Genomic DNA, 17,150 nt, shown 5'->3' with positions numbered 1-17,150 from the left:
GTAAGTGAAAATAGGAAGGAAGTGGGCGTGATACATTTAAATGAACCGTGACCTTATGCAAATGATGGTCTGAACGGACGGCGCATGCGCCGTCACATGACCAGGTGTCCCCCGCCCCTATGCGCATGCGCACAACGCGATTGGCGAGTTGCTCCGACCAAGTGCATAAATACGCCCAGACATGCGCCCATCATGTGCAAAAGTACACCTGTTAGTTTACTGTTGGTGGTGAGCTTACTTTTGCAGTGCTTTGCCATGTCTGCTGAGCGTACAAGGAGCCGGAAAAAGAATTTCTCTCCTGATGAGAGGGCCATAATTCTCGCAGGCATGGAGAGGCACTATGACCGCCTCCATGGGTCCAGGAGTAAAACTACAAGCAAGGGGCGAAGGGATGAGATCCTGCAGAGGATAACGGATCAAGTGAATGCTGTGGGCAATGAGGCGAGGAGGCCCCATCATATAGGCAAAAAAATAAATGATCTTAGGAGGAGGGTCAAGGACAAGATGGCCCTCATGGCGAGGCATGCCAGGGGCACTGGTGGGGGACCTGCCTCAAGGATCCGTCTGACACCAGATGAGGAGGTAGTTGCCCGGTGCCTTACCAGGGTGCAAGTTGAGGGAATGCCGGGCTATGATTCTGTTCATCCGCCCTTGAGGACAGGTAAGTGTTTATTTCAACTATCTGGTGTGTAGCATGTGTGGGGGGGGGAAGGAAGTGGTTTTAAAGCAAGCTTGATATGATGGGCACACGGTAATGGAGAGAAACCAGGACCGATCGGGGACCGCAGAAGAGGAGGATCAAGACTGCTCTGTGCAAAACGATTATACAGGCAAAAAAAAATCTGTTTCGGAATTAGCATAAAAGCAGCAATATAAGCCTTCATTCACCCTTGTAGCTATAGGCATTGTGGGGTAATTCATCTTTAAATTCATAACAGAAGCAATGGAGTATTAGTACTTTTCTTATGATTTTACAGCAAAAGCTGAAACTCAACTTCAAAATCTTTATTGTGATTTTTTGAGAATGAATACCTTCACACTAAAAGCAGCTAGATAGGTAAGTGTGGGTTTATTTTAAAGCTTTTGTTAAGAATATGATCTATCCCCAGTTCGTTTCAGTGGAGGGCAGGGGATTTTCATGACCCCTGATGTCTCAGTAAAAAGAACCTGCCAAAGAAAAATTCTACCATATAGGGGACTTGACAGCTTCCTGTGTGGTAGCAAAAAAGTTAAAGGGGTGGTTGTAAAGGAAAAAGTTTTTTCACCTTAATGCATTTTATTAAAAAAATGTTAATATTGATTTGATTTCACGCTCGATTTTTGTTTATAGCGCAAAAAATAAAAACCGCAGAGGTTATCAAATACCACCAAAAGAAAGCTCTATTTGTGGGAAAAAAAGGACGCCAATTTTGTTTGGGAGCCACATCGCACGCCCGCGCAATTGTAAATTAAAGCGACGCTGTGCCGAATCGCCAAAAACTGGCCAGGTCCTTTACCTGCATAAAGGTCCGGGTCTTAAGTGGTTAATAGAGCATGCTTAGCGCCTGAGATTTGTCCAGCCCTGGCTGTACTTGCTATATAATAGTCTTATAAAGAATAAACAGACTACAAGCTCTCAGAAGGAAACATCAGTAACTGGCTCAGTGGTAAAATAAAGTATGCAATTAATTCTTACCAGCTCTGATCAATAAATAAGAAGCTTACACATTACTGCCTTCCATTTGGACAGCATAGCAGGGATCCGATTTATGAAACCACTTCTGATACTTAACTAGAAAATGAAGCAATCCTGCTCAAGGCTGATTTTATAGAACAGAACTTTGCTTGAAAAGGTTTGCCTGCAGTATTTCACATAAATAGAAGCTGTATTTTTTTTCCTTTGACATTGCTCAGTGGTGTTAAAGTTGCTCCTCTTGCAGATATTAACCACTTCAGCTCCGGAAAGGTTTTACCCCCTTCCTGACCAGGCCACTTTTTGTGTTGCATTGCTTTAACTAACAAATTGCGCGGCCGTGCGATGCTGTACCCCCAAAAAATAAATTGATGTCCTTTTTTTCCCCCCACAGAGCTTTCTTTTGGTGGTATTTGATCATCCCTGCGGTTTTTATTTTTTGTGATATAAACAAAAAAGGCAGACAATTTTGAAAAAAAATAAATTACTTTCTGATAAAACACATCCAAAGTAAAAATCTAAAATTCTGTATTCTGCTATATATTTTTGGTAAAAAAAAATCCCAATAAGCATATAGCGATTGGTTTGCACAAACGTTATAGCATCTACAAACTGGGATAGATTTATGGACTTTTTTTAATAGTTTTTACTAGTAATGGTGGAGATCAGCAATTTTTAGCGGGACTGCAACACTGCGGTGGACAAATCTGACACTAAGTGACACTTTTTGGGGACCAGTGAAACCAATACAGTGATCAATGCAAACAAAAGGCACATACACTGTGTAAATGACACTAGCAGGGCAGGGATTAACATCAGGGGCGATCAAAGGGTTAATTGTGTTCCCTGGGTGTGCTTTCCTACTGTGTGGGGGATGGACTGACTGGAGGAAGAGACACATCTGTGTTCCTGATTAGCAGGAATCACAGAGTTCTCTCTCACTCTGTGACAGAAAAGCAGTCTGCCTTGTTTACATATGCAGACCAATGTTCTGGCTCTCCTACGAACGATCAGCAGCGCCCAGCAGCCACCGAACCCGCTGATTGGCTCCAGCTGTGTCCAATTACAGTGGGAGCACAGCTCTAGCAGAGCGTGCACGTACCCCAGAGCCGAGGACAACAATTATGTACAGGTATGTGATTTTGTGCTTAAGGGCTGCACTACCACAGTAAATGTATGTGGAGCGGTCCTTAAGTTGTTTGAAAAAAACAACAACAAACATTTAATAGAGCCGGTTCACACAGGGGCAACACGACTTCCATCACGACTTTGGGAGGCAACTTGGACACGACTTGAGTATGAATCGTCAGGCAACTTACAAGGCAACTTCAAGTTGCCTCCAGGACAGTACAAGGCAACTTCAAGTTGCCTCCAGGACAGGAGGCTTTCCAGTGGCCAATCAAACAACAATCAGCTCTGTGGGAGGGAGGGGTTTGCCTGAGAAATGTATGTTATCTTCCTGTATTGTTGCTTCAGTTAAGACAGTGATCAGACTTCTGAGGCAACTTCCATTGAAATCAATGGGTACAAGTTGCCTAGAAGTCGGATTGAAGTAGTACAGGAACCTTTTCTGAAGTCGGAGCGACTGCAGTAGTGTACATTAAGACGGCTCCATTCACTTCCATTGATTTTCTCAACCACATGACTTGGACGACTTGGGGCAACTTCAAGTCAGATCTCAGGTCGCCCCTGTGTGAACCGGCTCTCATGCAGTTATGTTTTTATACACATTTGCATACAGCACTAGTACTTGAATCAGTTTTTTTTTTAAATCCCCTGAAGAGCAACACTTAAGCCTCATACACACGATCGGATTTTCCGACGGGAATTGTGTGATGACAGGCTGTTGGCGGAAAATCTGACCGTTTGTATGCTCCATCGGACAATTATTGTCGGATTTTCCGCAGACAATGGATGGCAAAGTACAAACAGGCATGCTCGGATTCAATGCTCACCAAACACGACATTAGCAGAAGGTGCCCAAAGGGTGGCACTAAAGAGCTGAAAAACCACATAGTCTTATATTTGTTGGCCGACAATTGTGTGCCGTTTTGTATGCAAGACAAATTCCTTCGCCCTTCGGACAAAAGTCCTACGCTTTGTCTGTAAAAAATCCGATCGTGTGTATGAGGCTTTAGACTGGAATAGAGAGAGGCAGCCATAGGGGGTTATCAGGCACTGCAAGTGCAGTGTGGGCAGAGCTGATGATTTATCATTGAGGTGCTGCTGCTCCATTGACCAATTAGCAGCCTAAAGCAGGCCATAGATGATGTGATTTTCTTTCCTGCAACCCCGGGCTGCAGGAAAGAAAATCTGATTTCCCCCTTAAGATGATATGGAAACCCCTGTATCGAGACGCGTAGGGGAAAGGATGACACGTTTGCACAGGTGATCTGTCAGAGAGGAACAACCTACCATCCCGATACCAGTCCGGTATTTACCATTGTTTTACCCGATATAGAGCGGTTAAAACACTATTACACTATCAAGTCTTTATTTCAAACACTTACCGAGGTACCATACTGACGAGTCCAGGATTCCGGTGTAACTACAAGAGCCCAAGTGTGGTTCATATGCGTGTTTTGACTGCGCAAAATCGCAACGTCACACACTCTGAGATGAGCATTAAATGGGGAAAGGGGAAAACCAGAGTGAGGAACACCTAGCAGTTTTATCATCGCAGGAACTTTATTGCACCTGGATAGACTCTTTTTGGATACCTTACACGTGCACAGGAGCACTTCTTTGAACAACCCAGCAATGGAATATTGATAAACTATATAATACTGGATGCTATGCACATGAGCACTTTTTTATGCATCAGTAGGTCACTGTTAATCTATACAGGATCATAAAAGTGGGAATTGCACTTCTTTGCACAGTAGCACTTTATATTAATTATCATCATTGTTTATGCTTTTATATATTTATTTTTTATATTTAATATATATGTTCATTTATTGCACTATTGTCACTTTCCACTGTTAGGAAAGACGTTTTTCACTATTGGAGGTTTTTATATGTTTCTTTTTTACACTGGTATAGTGTATGACTTTAGAAAGTGCAGCGTATATATATATTTATCCACATTTGCATGATATATGAGGCATGTTTAACGCTTGCAAAGGATTTTTGATAATTAAGGCAGTTTGGATTAGTGGAGGCTCACAGGACTCTTTATATTTTAGATATAAAATACTGGCAGGTAATTCCGACCTACTAAAGGTGAATTGTCTGTTTTGGGTGGATTGTGAAGGAATAGGTGTGTTATATGCTATATTGCCAAAAGTATTGGAACACACATGAACTTTAATGGCATCCCAATCTTAGTCTGTAGGATTCAATCTTGCGTTGGCCCCCCCCTTTGCAGCTATAACAGCTTCAACTCTTTTCAAACCCATTCTTTCACAAATGTTTGTAGAAACAGTCTGAATGCCTAGGTGCTTGATTGTATATACTTGTGGCCAGTGGCGTCACTAGGGGGTGGCTACAGTCCCAAATCTGGGGTCCATAGCCCAGAATCTCTTACCTAGGGTTGACTGTGTGTGTGTGTGTGTGTGTGTATATATATATATATATATATATATATATATATATACACACACACACACACACATATAAATAACACAAACGCCAATGTTAAACATATATACGAGTTATGAGGCGCACCTAATCATTTTTCCTTCACTCACTATTCAGCTGCTGGCAGAAGAAGCAAAGAAAACACTCGGTACTAGGGGGTATGGAAGGGACTTCTTTCCTATGACAATGCTGAGCCAATCCCAGTGCCTTCCAATGGGGGAGTTCATAGCCCAATGTAAGCTATGTGCATCAACAGTAATCTTAAAACTCATTAATGTCCAAAATAACACTGTAGCAGCGCTTCGATCAAACACCCATTTGAAAAGTTCTTAAAAGTGTATACAAAAGAGACAGTAGTGCAGCTGATGGGGATGATTGTGATAGGTCAGAAAGTCTTTACAACAGTGCTTCTTTCACCAAAGGATTAATCACCACGTGGGGGGGATTCAAATTCCCTTTTGGGGATGCACTCATCAAAATGTTAATCTACTGAGCATTGAATCACTGTCAGCCTCCGCTGTTAATGCTGCATTTTCCACCAATGTCACCAGGTCCGCAATGCATGTGAGAAAATAAATGGCCACATAGAGCAGTACCGTTTAAAAGTTTATTGACAAAACCCTTAGTACCCCTTTCGAAATATGCGTACCAAAAACTAAGTAACACAAGCAATGCAAATTGTGAGTGTAAACGCTCAGACTGTCATGACCCTAAAGACATCTACTTACCAGTTCCTCTAGCATCTTCCTGGTTCTCGGTCTGTGGAGCACACGCGTCACTTCCGGTTGGTCGATGAGAAGTCCCTCTTGGCGCGTTTTGTCGCTTTCTGACTTCGTCTGAGGACGTGACTCCCCACCATGACAAACGGCTTTAAGTATCCCTCGTCCCCGCCCATCACGTGACGTCAGACGCACTTGCATACGGTCGGGGGAGGAAGTAAACATCACTAGGTAGTGGAAGGAGGAAGGACAACATCTTAGAGCATTGACCACAAAGTTACTATTGCACGTTATAAATTGTTTAATATCAAATTTTTGTTTCTTCGAGAGGAGATGAAATTCTCCAAGCCCCTCATTGGTCTTGCCACTTCTCTGAACGCTTTGCATTTCCTGCAAGTGAAAAAAACATTACGATCCCAGAAAGTTTGTGGTTTTGCAGGTAGATCCAAGATTATTTTTGACAACGACATCCCCATAATTAGGAGCTTTCCTATATATGAATTGGGGCCTAGATTGTAATATTGTACATAGTTTTTTGTCCATCAATAACATATGCCAGTGTTCATTAAAAATGTATTCTACTTCTTTGTACTGGGTGTGGAACTGCGAGATGAAGCCCCATTCTTTCGTGTTGTTGGCTATAGGAATTCATTTCTGTTTTTAAACGTTAATACATCCAATGGGGTGACTAGTACAAACCCTCAAGGGATTATAAATAGTGGATTGAAGAATAAGTCCCTGTTTAACCCTCTAAATAATCCTAATCATCAGCTAGAGGTTTTTAAGGGTTTGGTTCTGCGTGACTTAAACCACCTCAAACCAAAAAAGAATTTTAAGTTGAGACATATCCAAGATGGTATTGATCTGTTAGAAAAACGCAAGGACATAAATTATAAGACCAGCTGATGAAGGTGGAGGAGTAGTAGTACTCTCCAAAGAATTATATCAAGGTCAAATTATGAACATGCTGTCAGATGAATCAACCTACAGATCACTCGATCAGGATCCAACACAACCATATAGGAACCAATTAGAAAAGCTAGTTGGATTGGGCACACGTTTGAGGGTACGGTCTACTAAAGAGAGCAATTTTTTGGTACCTGCCGGCAGCAAGATACCCACCATATACACATTGCCAAAGATACATAAGGATCCTATTAATACACCAGCAAGACCCATTGTCAATAGTGTTGACTCCATCTCATCAAGAATGGGCCAATATCTACATACATTTTTGCAAAAAATTGTGGGTATGACACGTTCATATTTAAAAGACAAAAAATATTTTTTTGAACTGTCTACAAAGCATTAATTTAGAAGAAGGTCAACAGGTTTTGTTGGTGACAGCTGATGTCTCATCTTTATACTCGATCATACAGCACAAGGATGCCCTCCTAGCCCTTATTCGGGCGTTAAGCCAAAGGGAGGATTTACCCCACAATCAAAACGTTTTTATTGCTCTAGACTTTTGTCTTTCCCACAATTATTTTTGGTATTCCAACAGATTTTATGTACAACAAAGAGGGGTAGCCATGGGAGCCAAGTTTGCACCCAGCATGGCAAACCTTTTTATGGCAGAATGGGAGGACAAGGTCATTTTTACAGAAAGAAGAGCTGAGCTGATTTTTTTATAAATGTTTTATTGATGACTTGTTTTTTATCTGGGCAGGTTCGGTTGATTCATTACAAGGATTTTTAAAGGTTTTAAACATTAACAATAATAATATCAAGTTAACATCTGAATGGCACAGTGAAGAAATACATGTTTTAGATGTCACCATTTATCGGAAAAATCTGAAACTTGAAACAAAAGTGTTTTTTAAACCTACTGACAGAAATAGCTGATCAGACAAACAATAAAATCAAGCGCTCACCAAATGAGATGTGGAGGATAAAAATACACGCGTAGAAAAAAAGGAGGGGGGGGGAGTTCATATGATAGCTGTAAAATGGATATAGGGAGATAGAGCCTGACGAAGAGGCACGCATGCCTCGAACGCGTGCACCGCCCTGTGACTGAAACCGGAAGTGACGCTTCGCTGTTTGCGCTCCACGGCTGTGTTCCACCACGCCGGACTACGGCGTTCCTGTATCTCCCTGCTGTACCAGCACTGCATTTCCATCCAGGGGCCCCCAGAGACGCCGCACCTGGCTCCCGCCCGTGGATAATCCATCATGCAGACTGCCTGAAGCCCTAGGCAAGACGGACACAGCGGAGTTCATGTATTCCGGATGTCAGCCACGGATGACACTATTATTGCCTGTACCCCCTGCAGTCTTGTGAGTAACCCCTCATAAGAATTATTGTCTTTTGTGTTTTTTATTAAACTTCATACTACGCTTAGAGGGCGCCGCTTTTTGTTTTTTCGACAGAAATAGCTATCTACCCAAAACCAGTGGTCATTATCCCCAGTGGCTCAGGAATATTCCCAAGGGGCAAATTATGAGGGTTAAACGCAATTGTTCTGAAATTGACAATTACTTTACCCAATCTAAGATCCTCACCGAAAGATTTGAAGCCAGGGGCTATAACTCACGAGTCCTGGACAAAATCGTAGAAGAGGTGGGTGCTATGTCCAGGGAAGTCTGTCTACAGGAAAACCAGAAATTAATTCCTATAGCCAACACGAAAGAATGGAGTTTCATCTCGCAGTTTCACACCCAGTACAAAGAAGTAGAATACATTTTTAATGGACACTGGCATATCTTATTGTGGACAAAAAACTATGTACAGGATTACCATCTAGGCCCCAATTCATATATAGGAAAGCTCCTAATTATGGGGATGTAGTTGTCAAAAAAATCTTGGCTCTACCTGCAAAACCACAAACTTTGTTCTCTGCACGCTTTGCATTTCCTGCAAGCGAAGAAAATTGGCAAGACCAATGAGGGGCTTGGAGAATTTCATCTCCCCTCAAACAATTTGATATTAAACAATTTATAACGTGCAATAGTAACTTTGTGGTCTATGCTCCAAGATGCTCCTGTGGCCTACTCTACATAGGACACACCAAAAAATTGTTGAGACTTAGGAGAGCGGAACATGTCCACAATATATGGTTTCAAGGACCACAATGTATCCCTCCACTTCAAATTAAAACATAATCAGGATGCATCAGGTCTGGAATTTTGGGGTATAGAGCATCTGGAGACACACTGGAGAGGTTCTCATAGAATTTGAGAATTATCCAAACGTGATATTCGAAGCGCTGCTACAGTGTTATTTTGGACATTAATGAGTTTTAATATTACTGTTGATACGTATTTATGATTTTTTAAGCAGCAGCTACTGTATATGTTTTAGATTTACATATTTACTGTTTTATTTTCCTCAGTGATCACATTCTAAGAGCAGGTGGTGCTTTTCTTGGTTTACAATGTAAGCTATGACTTACAAAAAGTGGCTTCTCTAATCACAGCTGCCAAAACAGAAAGAAGTATGTAAAAAGTCAAGTTGTATTGACAGCAATGACAAGGAAATTTCATTCTCTGATTTTCTTTTACTTTTTATTTTCCTCCTACACTTTTTGTGTTAGGTATGAATTGACACGTCCTCTGCAATAAAATAGAGAAAGACGCAGAAATTACAATCTAATACAGTAGAAGGTGTAGCACAGCTATCCAAGTACAAGATATTGCTCGTCTATACAATGCTAATTACAAAGACAAGGAAAGACAGAATAAAATATATACAGTATGTAGTGAAAGACATCATTTTAGGCTCGGCCACCATCCCCGTGGAGCAGAATTCCTTTCCTCTGTTGTAAAGGAAACCTCAGTATCCTGCATAGGATTCTTCTGTATCCAGAGAGCAGCCAGGACATCAGAGAAAACGTCAGCATAAGATAAAAGGTGCATAGAAGACGAAGACAGGAGCAGGATACAAAAAGAAGAATATTCTGTAGTAACAGCTTAAGCCAAAGAAGTCCGTTATATACATGCAAAAACCCCTTAAATAGGTTCTCAAGTTGAGCTAAAAATATAAACAGACAAGGGAAGCCTGCACATAGCAGGGTAGACAGGACCACAGCAATGGCAAGGCAATAGTTATTTCCTAAGTCCAGACATGCCCACTTGATGATGTACAAGTATCTCAGCCCAATGTACAATTCGGCTGGTTTAGTTGCCCATATGTCCATTTTGAAGCTTCCAGATTGGAGGGAATCATCTTCATTCTGCAACAGGCTTAGGAGCACTTTAAAGTTTAAATGTTTGCAAAGTCATCAAAAGGGAGACCACACCTTAGAAAGGACCAGTGCCATCATCAGTCACCTCTGAGTGAAGGTAAGGCAGAGTGATGACTACCATTATCCATTGAATTCTCTTGGCCATTTACAAAATTATTACAATTGGATGCCAAGCAGATATATAAAGCACCATTAAACCAGTTATGTGTTCATTTGAAAAAAAAAAAAAAAAAAAAAGACTAAATGTATTTTTTAACATTCAGTTAGTGCATGATGTCATATTAGCTTTTCCAAAAATTCCTGTACAGCAGCACTCAGACCTTGGGGAAGGAGCCAGTTGGGGCTCTTGCTTTGGTCTGAGAGGAAGGACCTCATCAGTGTGCTGGCAACTCCATAAGCAAAAAAAAAAAAAAAAATACCCATGCAGTGAACCCCCCCCCCCCCCAAATCCAAGGGTAAAATGATCGTTGGCTCAAGGGGATGGGGAGCAAGATGTAATACTTACCTTAGCAAGTGCTTAACAATTGCTCTGGCCTTGGACTCATTGACATTATCACGTGACTGTGATCCGGTATACCCTATTAAAGAGGCTTCAGGGTACTAGTCACAAGGAGAAGTAGTAAAGCAGGCCATAGGTGGATGGATCAACTTGGGTACAAGTCTGCCCTTAGATGGTATAAATCCTCGCGGAACCGGCCAAGATTCAAACCATCTATGGCCAGCTTAAAGGAGTTGAAAAAGGGAGGTGGTTTACCTTAATGCATTCTATGCATTATGATAAAAAGCCTTCTGTGTCTAGCAGCCACCCCAGCACCCAGGGCTGCTGATAGGGGGGCGGGCACCAGTCCTCTTGTAGGGGGCCCGGGCGCAGCAGAGGGAATCTGTGAAGTTGGATGGAGGGGCAATTACAGGATGCCCTATGTGACTCTCTGCAGCAGCTGGAAAACGGCTTCTCTCCCTCCCACTGACTTTCAGCTGCTGCAGGGAGAGACACAGACACCTGTATTGTTTTAATCCCTTGTAAATTGTAATAAAATTCTTTAAAACATTTTTAAAAAAAATGTATTTGTAAAAACTGTAAAATATATTTTTTTCAAAACATAAAAAAAAAAATGAAATGTTTTTGTTAAAAAAATGTAAAATACAAATAAAAAAATGGCTAATTCACACAGCTTCTCTGTTATCTTCGTGTCCCCTAAGAATGATTTTATTATATTTTTAAGGAAATTCAGCTGCAGCGCCGATTTATCTTGACAGCAACAGCGTTTGCTCCCACTATACATGAAGCCGTGACTCCAACGCTGTAGGAGGTGATTTTATCACCACAGTTAAAAAAAAAAAAAAGGAAGAGCATATATGCCGACGCATGGGGGCAGCAGGGGCGGAGGATCGATTTTAGTCCTAATGCCGCGTACATTCCGACGGAGGCTTGCCCGTGTAAAAGTCAGGCCGTGTGTATGCAGCATAACTTTTTTTGCGGGAGGATGCCCCCATGCTTCGGCATATATAAATGGTGCATGTACAGGCTGCATAAAAAAAAAAAAAAGAAGATGACAATATATGTCCAACAAGGACCAGCAACGTACTGGTACCTGTCGCTACCTATTGCCATCATAGGGGGATATTTACATTCCCTGAGATAACAAAAATGATAAAAAAATATAAAAATGGAAGGAACAGTTTAAAAAAATAAAAATAAAAGCAAAATGATTAAAAAGAAGAAAAAAAAAAGCACCCCTGTCCCCTCCTGCTCTCGCAAGCGACGGTCTGGTGTCATATGTAAACAGCAATTGTACCATGCATGTGAGTTATCACCACGAAGGTCAGATCGAGGGCAGTAATTTTAGCAGTAGACTTACTCTGTAAATCATCAAACATTTGGGCAATATAGTGTGTTTTAGTGCATTAAAATTACAAAAAGTGTATTTTTTCCCAAAAAAAATGCGTTTGAAAAATCGCTGCGCAAATACTGTGTGGGGACCCCAAAAACCAAGCACCGCCTTCAGGCTTTCTAAGGGTGTAAATTTTTGATTTTACTCCTCACTGCCCATTACAGTTTCGGACACAACCCCCCCCCCCCCCCAAATGACCCCATTTTGGAAAGTAGAAACCCCAACCTACCGTATTTATCGGCGTATACCACGCACTTTTTTGCCCTGAAAATCAGGGCAAAATCGTGGGTGCGCGGTATACGCCGATACCCGCGCCGAGTTTTCAATACTGCGCCGACATATACCGAGCGCAGTACACTCGGGTATCGTCGGCCAGTCTCGGCTCCTTCCGCGCTCATGTCCTGGACTTACAGGACATGAGCGCGAGTGTTGCCGAGCCTGCCCGACAATACACGAGTGTACTGCGCTCTGTATATGTCGGCGCAGTATTCAAACTCGGCGCGGGAAACGAGCGGGGAGGACGCCGCAGAAGGACGCCGGACCTGACGAAGAGGACACCCGAAGCCCGCAGACGGACCCCAGACCCGACGAAGAGGACACCCGAAGCCGGAGAAGGACTTTTCAAAATGGGGTCATTTGGGGGGTTTTGTGCAATCTTGGCATTTTATGGCATTCAAAACTGTCATAGGTAGCGATAAGTAGTGAGGAGTGAAATCAAAAATGTACTCCCTTAGAAATGCTGAAGGCGGTGATTGGTTTTCGGGGGCCCCGTACATGGCTAGGCTCCCAAAAAGTCCTACACATGTGGTATCCCCATACTCGGGAGAAGCAGCAGAATGTATTTTGGGGTGCAATTGCACATATGCCCATGGCATGCGAGAGCAATTTATCATTTAGTGACAACTTTGTGCAAAAAAAAAAAAAAGAAGTTTGTAATTTTTCCGCAACTTGTGGCAAAATATAAAATATTCCATGGACTTAACATGCCTCTCAGCTTGGAGTGTCTCATTTCCAAATTGGGGTAATTTGGGGGGGTTTTGTGCCATTTCGGGCATTTTATGGCCTTCAAAACTGTCATAGGTAGTGAGGAGTGTAATCAAAAATGTACGCCCTTAGAAATCCTGAAGGCAGTGCTTGGATTTCCGGGCCACGTATGCGGCTAGGCTCCCAAAAAGTCCCACACATGTGGTATCCCCGTACTCAGGAGGAGCAGCAAAATGTATTTTGGGGTGCAATTCCACATATAACCATGGCATGTGTGAGAAATATATAATTTAGTTACAATTTTTTATTAAAAAAAATGTTGTCATTATTCAATCACTTGGGACAAAAAATGTAATATTCAATGGGCTCAACATGCCCCTCAGCAATTTCCTTTGGGTGTCTACGTTTTAAAATTGGGTCATTTGGGGGGGGGGGGGTTGTACTGCCCTGTCATTTTAGCACCTTAAGAAATTAGATAGACAGTCCAACCAAAAGCTGTGTAAATTCCAGAAAATGTACCCTAGTTTGTAGACGATATCTTTTGCGCAAACCAATAAATATACGCTTATTGACTTTTTTTTTTTTTTACTAAAGACATGTGGCTGAAAACATTTTGGCCTAAATGTATGACTAAAATTGAGTTCATTCGATTTTTCTTATAACAAAAAGTAGAAAAAAAACTTTTTTTTTGTTTTCACTAGCCCAGTCCATGGTTTTAAATAAATAGCAAGTATTCTTATAATGAATATATGAATCAAAAAGACAGCCAAATTGAAGGCTATACTGAGCATAAAAAAAAAAAGTGCAATCCAGTTCCTTTAAAGACGTTATTAATAAAACGCTATAGTACAATCGTACCAGGTCTGCTGCTTCCTCTAGAGTAAAAGTACATTTCATCAAGACGATAACCCATTGTCTAGAATAGAAAATCTCAAGCGTTTATATCTAAACCACACTGTTTTAGAAACACAATAACTGGTTCCAGTTTAGTTTTCACCCACTTAAAGGATTTGAGAGCTACAATGGGATCCCTGAGTGAGTTGTAATGAGTCTTTTCCAGTGTCAGTCTGATCCAGTGAATACTTCCAGTGGCTTTGTCACAAGGATGGTTGGCTGTAAACATTTCTACACTGTAGGAGCGAGCTCTTAGCAGGACGAATCAAGAAGCCTTTGCCGAACTTTTTTGTCTTCTGCAGAGACCTTCACTCCATCGGAGGTGGGCAGATCTGAAAGGAAAAAAGACGGACAATTCATCATTCTGGATGTCCCCCCCCATGATGGGATTTAAACCAACCACAGAAATCTCTCCGCACATAAAAATTACACAAAGATGACACACTAATTGGAAGATCTGTTCCCTGTTGTATGACGCAAAGTTAACGTATTGTATTTAACACGGATTTGTTCATAAAGAGTCCCATAAAGGTTACAATTTCTTGTTCAATCATTTTTTATTAAAGTGGTTGTAAAGGCTCAAGTTTTTTTACCTTCATACATTCTATGCAAGAAAATAATAAAATCTTCTGTGGACAGAATTGTCCTAGCCCCACTTCCCCCTTTATACTTACCTGAAGAAAAGAACCCCCTTGAAGAATGGGACTTTGAAAGTGAAAGAGTGGAGTATGTAAAATTATAATTTAGTGTGTATAGTACAAAATGTATTCATAAGTTAAAAAAACAAACATGTGGGACATACAAATCCAATTGGAAAATGTATTGGATACATGGACAGCGGCTCTTAGAGAGAGACCCAACGACCATTTCCGTCTTGATGCCCTTCTTCAGGAAACTTACAAACGTATAGAGCCAAAATGTCTAATAAAAGAACAAATTACATTAGTATATCAAGTAAAAACATACATTTTGTAATGCAGGTGTATTGTATAGGGACAATTGAATGAATACAAAAAGGGAGAGGGGAGAGCAAAAAGGAACAAGATCTTACATCAATAAAAGGTTCTGCGTGGTATCCCACATGACAAGAAAAGTGTGTGCGACTAATAATAAAGTTTCTCCAAATTCAAAGAATTAGTGATCTCAGTGAGGGTCCCTGCACAACCTCCACAAGAAGGGAACTCGCAATCTAAAAATATAGGAGTATAGCAGGTAATTATGTATGTTTGAAAACATTCGTTTAGTAATACTTTTCAAAACTATTTAAAGCATGAAAATAATGTAACCCCAAAACAAAAAAGGTAAGTAGCAATCCAAACACAATCCGGCCATGTGAATATGTGCATCCCAATATGGAAGGAAGATCCAAGTCGTCCTAGGTTTCCAAGGGGTATGCCTAAGGATGGTGTGGGGAGTAATGCCACGCTGCCCTAACGGTAAGCGGCTAACACAAGCAAATAGACAAATAGCAAAAACAAGTAAAACCAAAAAAGTGTAGCGCTAAACAAATATAGCGCACATAATCATGAATAAACACTGTGCCAAAAATTATGATAAAACAATAACAATAGATGTATTGGTGCACAAAATGGAACAAAAACAAACCGTCTGTAAATAAACCAGGTGAGATGATGCACCAATGGACAACTGAATGTCTAGAGTGGTGAGTGAAAGTTGGTGATCATTTCAAAAATATTCATGTATAAGTATTATTAAATTTTAGATTCTATAGTAAGTTTTAGATTCCATATTATAAATGTTCCCATTGTTATGGGTATTTTAGATTTATGTGGCGCTGTTCACTTTCATTGTGGCAATGTTACTGTTTATATAGACCCTTTAGAACTTCCTCCCCCAATATTCTTGTTTATTTTTCCTGTTAGATTAGCATGGTTTTCATGGCCATTCTGCTCCGACCTGTAGGGTGCTGGCTCCTAACTAATTGGAACGCAAACGTTCCTCTGATAGTGAGGCCTGGAGCACATTGGGATGCTACGTACCGTGTCATGTGTCACGTGAATGGCCCCATAGGAGTTGGAACGCAATCACTCCTCTCGTGGCGCGGCTTGGAGCGCACATGGTGTGTCACGCTGTGTGATGTGGCACTCCATGGGCGTAGCTGAACTATGAGTGAGCATATCAACACATTTATCCACATAGAGGCATAAAGCGCCACACGGCCCCACCCCATCAAGGTTTACCATTGACACACTTATTCAGATGGAGGCTTGGAACGCACGCCAGGCTGCCATCTTGCCTTTACAGGAAATACGAGTTTGTTAATGCTGACACGCCGGGGGTTGGGGTCTCTCATAATTGGGGACATATTGTTTGTATATTTTTGGAGGGCAGCAGTGGAGGGACACCCCAGATGATGTACTATGCTATGAAACGCGTCAGGGGACTCCACTGTTTCCACAAGTACTTTGAAAAGCGCCATTTGTCTTCCACAATGTAAGTGTTCCTACTACATTAAAGTTCCTTATTTATACAGTATTACGCTATGTGCCCTATTTTTCCTTTGATTTTTTGATTCACATCCTGCTATATCACTTTGGGACCATCTGGACCACCGCTCTTTATGAGAACATTCTACAAGGATAGCCTCCCCTCAGCGGTTTGAACTATCTGTTATTGCATGGAGCGCAACTGATAAACCAGTTCCCAGTGGTCATTTCACATAAAGCCTGTCTGACCCAATGAACACGTTCTTTTGGGCCCCAACATTTCGGTAAGCCTTCTACCTACTGGTGGCGGTTTTTCTTCACCTCATCGTATTTTCACCTTACTATTTATTTTTGAAATTATCACCAAATTTTGAACTTTCACTCACCACTCTAGACATTCAGCTGTCCATTGGTGCACCATCTCCTGGTTTATTTACAGACTGTTGTTTATTTTTTTTGTTCCATTTTGTGCACCATTACATCTATTGTTGTTTTATCATTTTGGCACGGTGTTTATTCATGATTATGTGCACTATATCATTTGTTTAGCGCTACACTTTTTTGGTATGCCCAAGGATGCAAGCGAGTGGCTGGCATGAATACACGAGGGTAAGTACCAAAGTGACAACATGAGAGAGAGTGGAAAGCAAGATTGCCCATTTACCTGTGGCATGGAATGAATGCAAATAGTTCCATGGTATGAGCCGTCACAGCTATTGTGCAGATACTGCAGGCTTAGGGTTGATAGGGATAGGGTTGATGTTAGGGATATG

General features: G+C 41.4%; 1 protein-coding gene across 1 annotated transcript in view; it reads right to left on the bottom strand.

Moving 5' to 3' along the window:
* Nucleotides 1-13,853: 13,853 nt before the first annotated feature.
* PANX1 (pannexin 1) overlaps nucleotides 13,854-17,150 on the bottom strand; it is a 68,371-nt gene continuing 65,074 nt past the window's right edge. The window contains exon 5 of the mRNA XM_040340157.1: nucleotides 13,854-14,262. Within this exon, the coding sequence (XP_040196091.1) occupies nucleotides 14,183-14,262 (80 nt within the window). The 3' untranslated portion in view covers nucleotides 13,854-14,182. The remainder of the gene's footprint in view (nucleotides 14,263-17,150) is intronic.

The sequence above is a fragment of the Rana temporaria genome, chromosome 2 (genome assembly GCF_905171775.1).
Source record: "Rana temporaria chromosome 2, aRanTem1.1, whole genome shotgun sequence".
Classification (NCBI taxonomy): Eukaryota; Metazoa; Chordata; class Amphibia; order Anura; family Ranidae; genus Rana; species Rana temporaria.
Note: the sequence above shows the minus strand (reverse complement) of the source record. Positions and strands in the feature narration are given on the sequence as shown.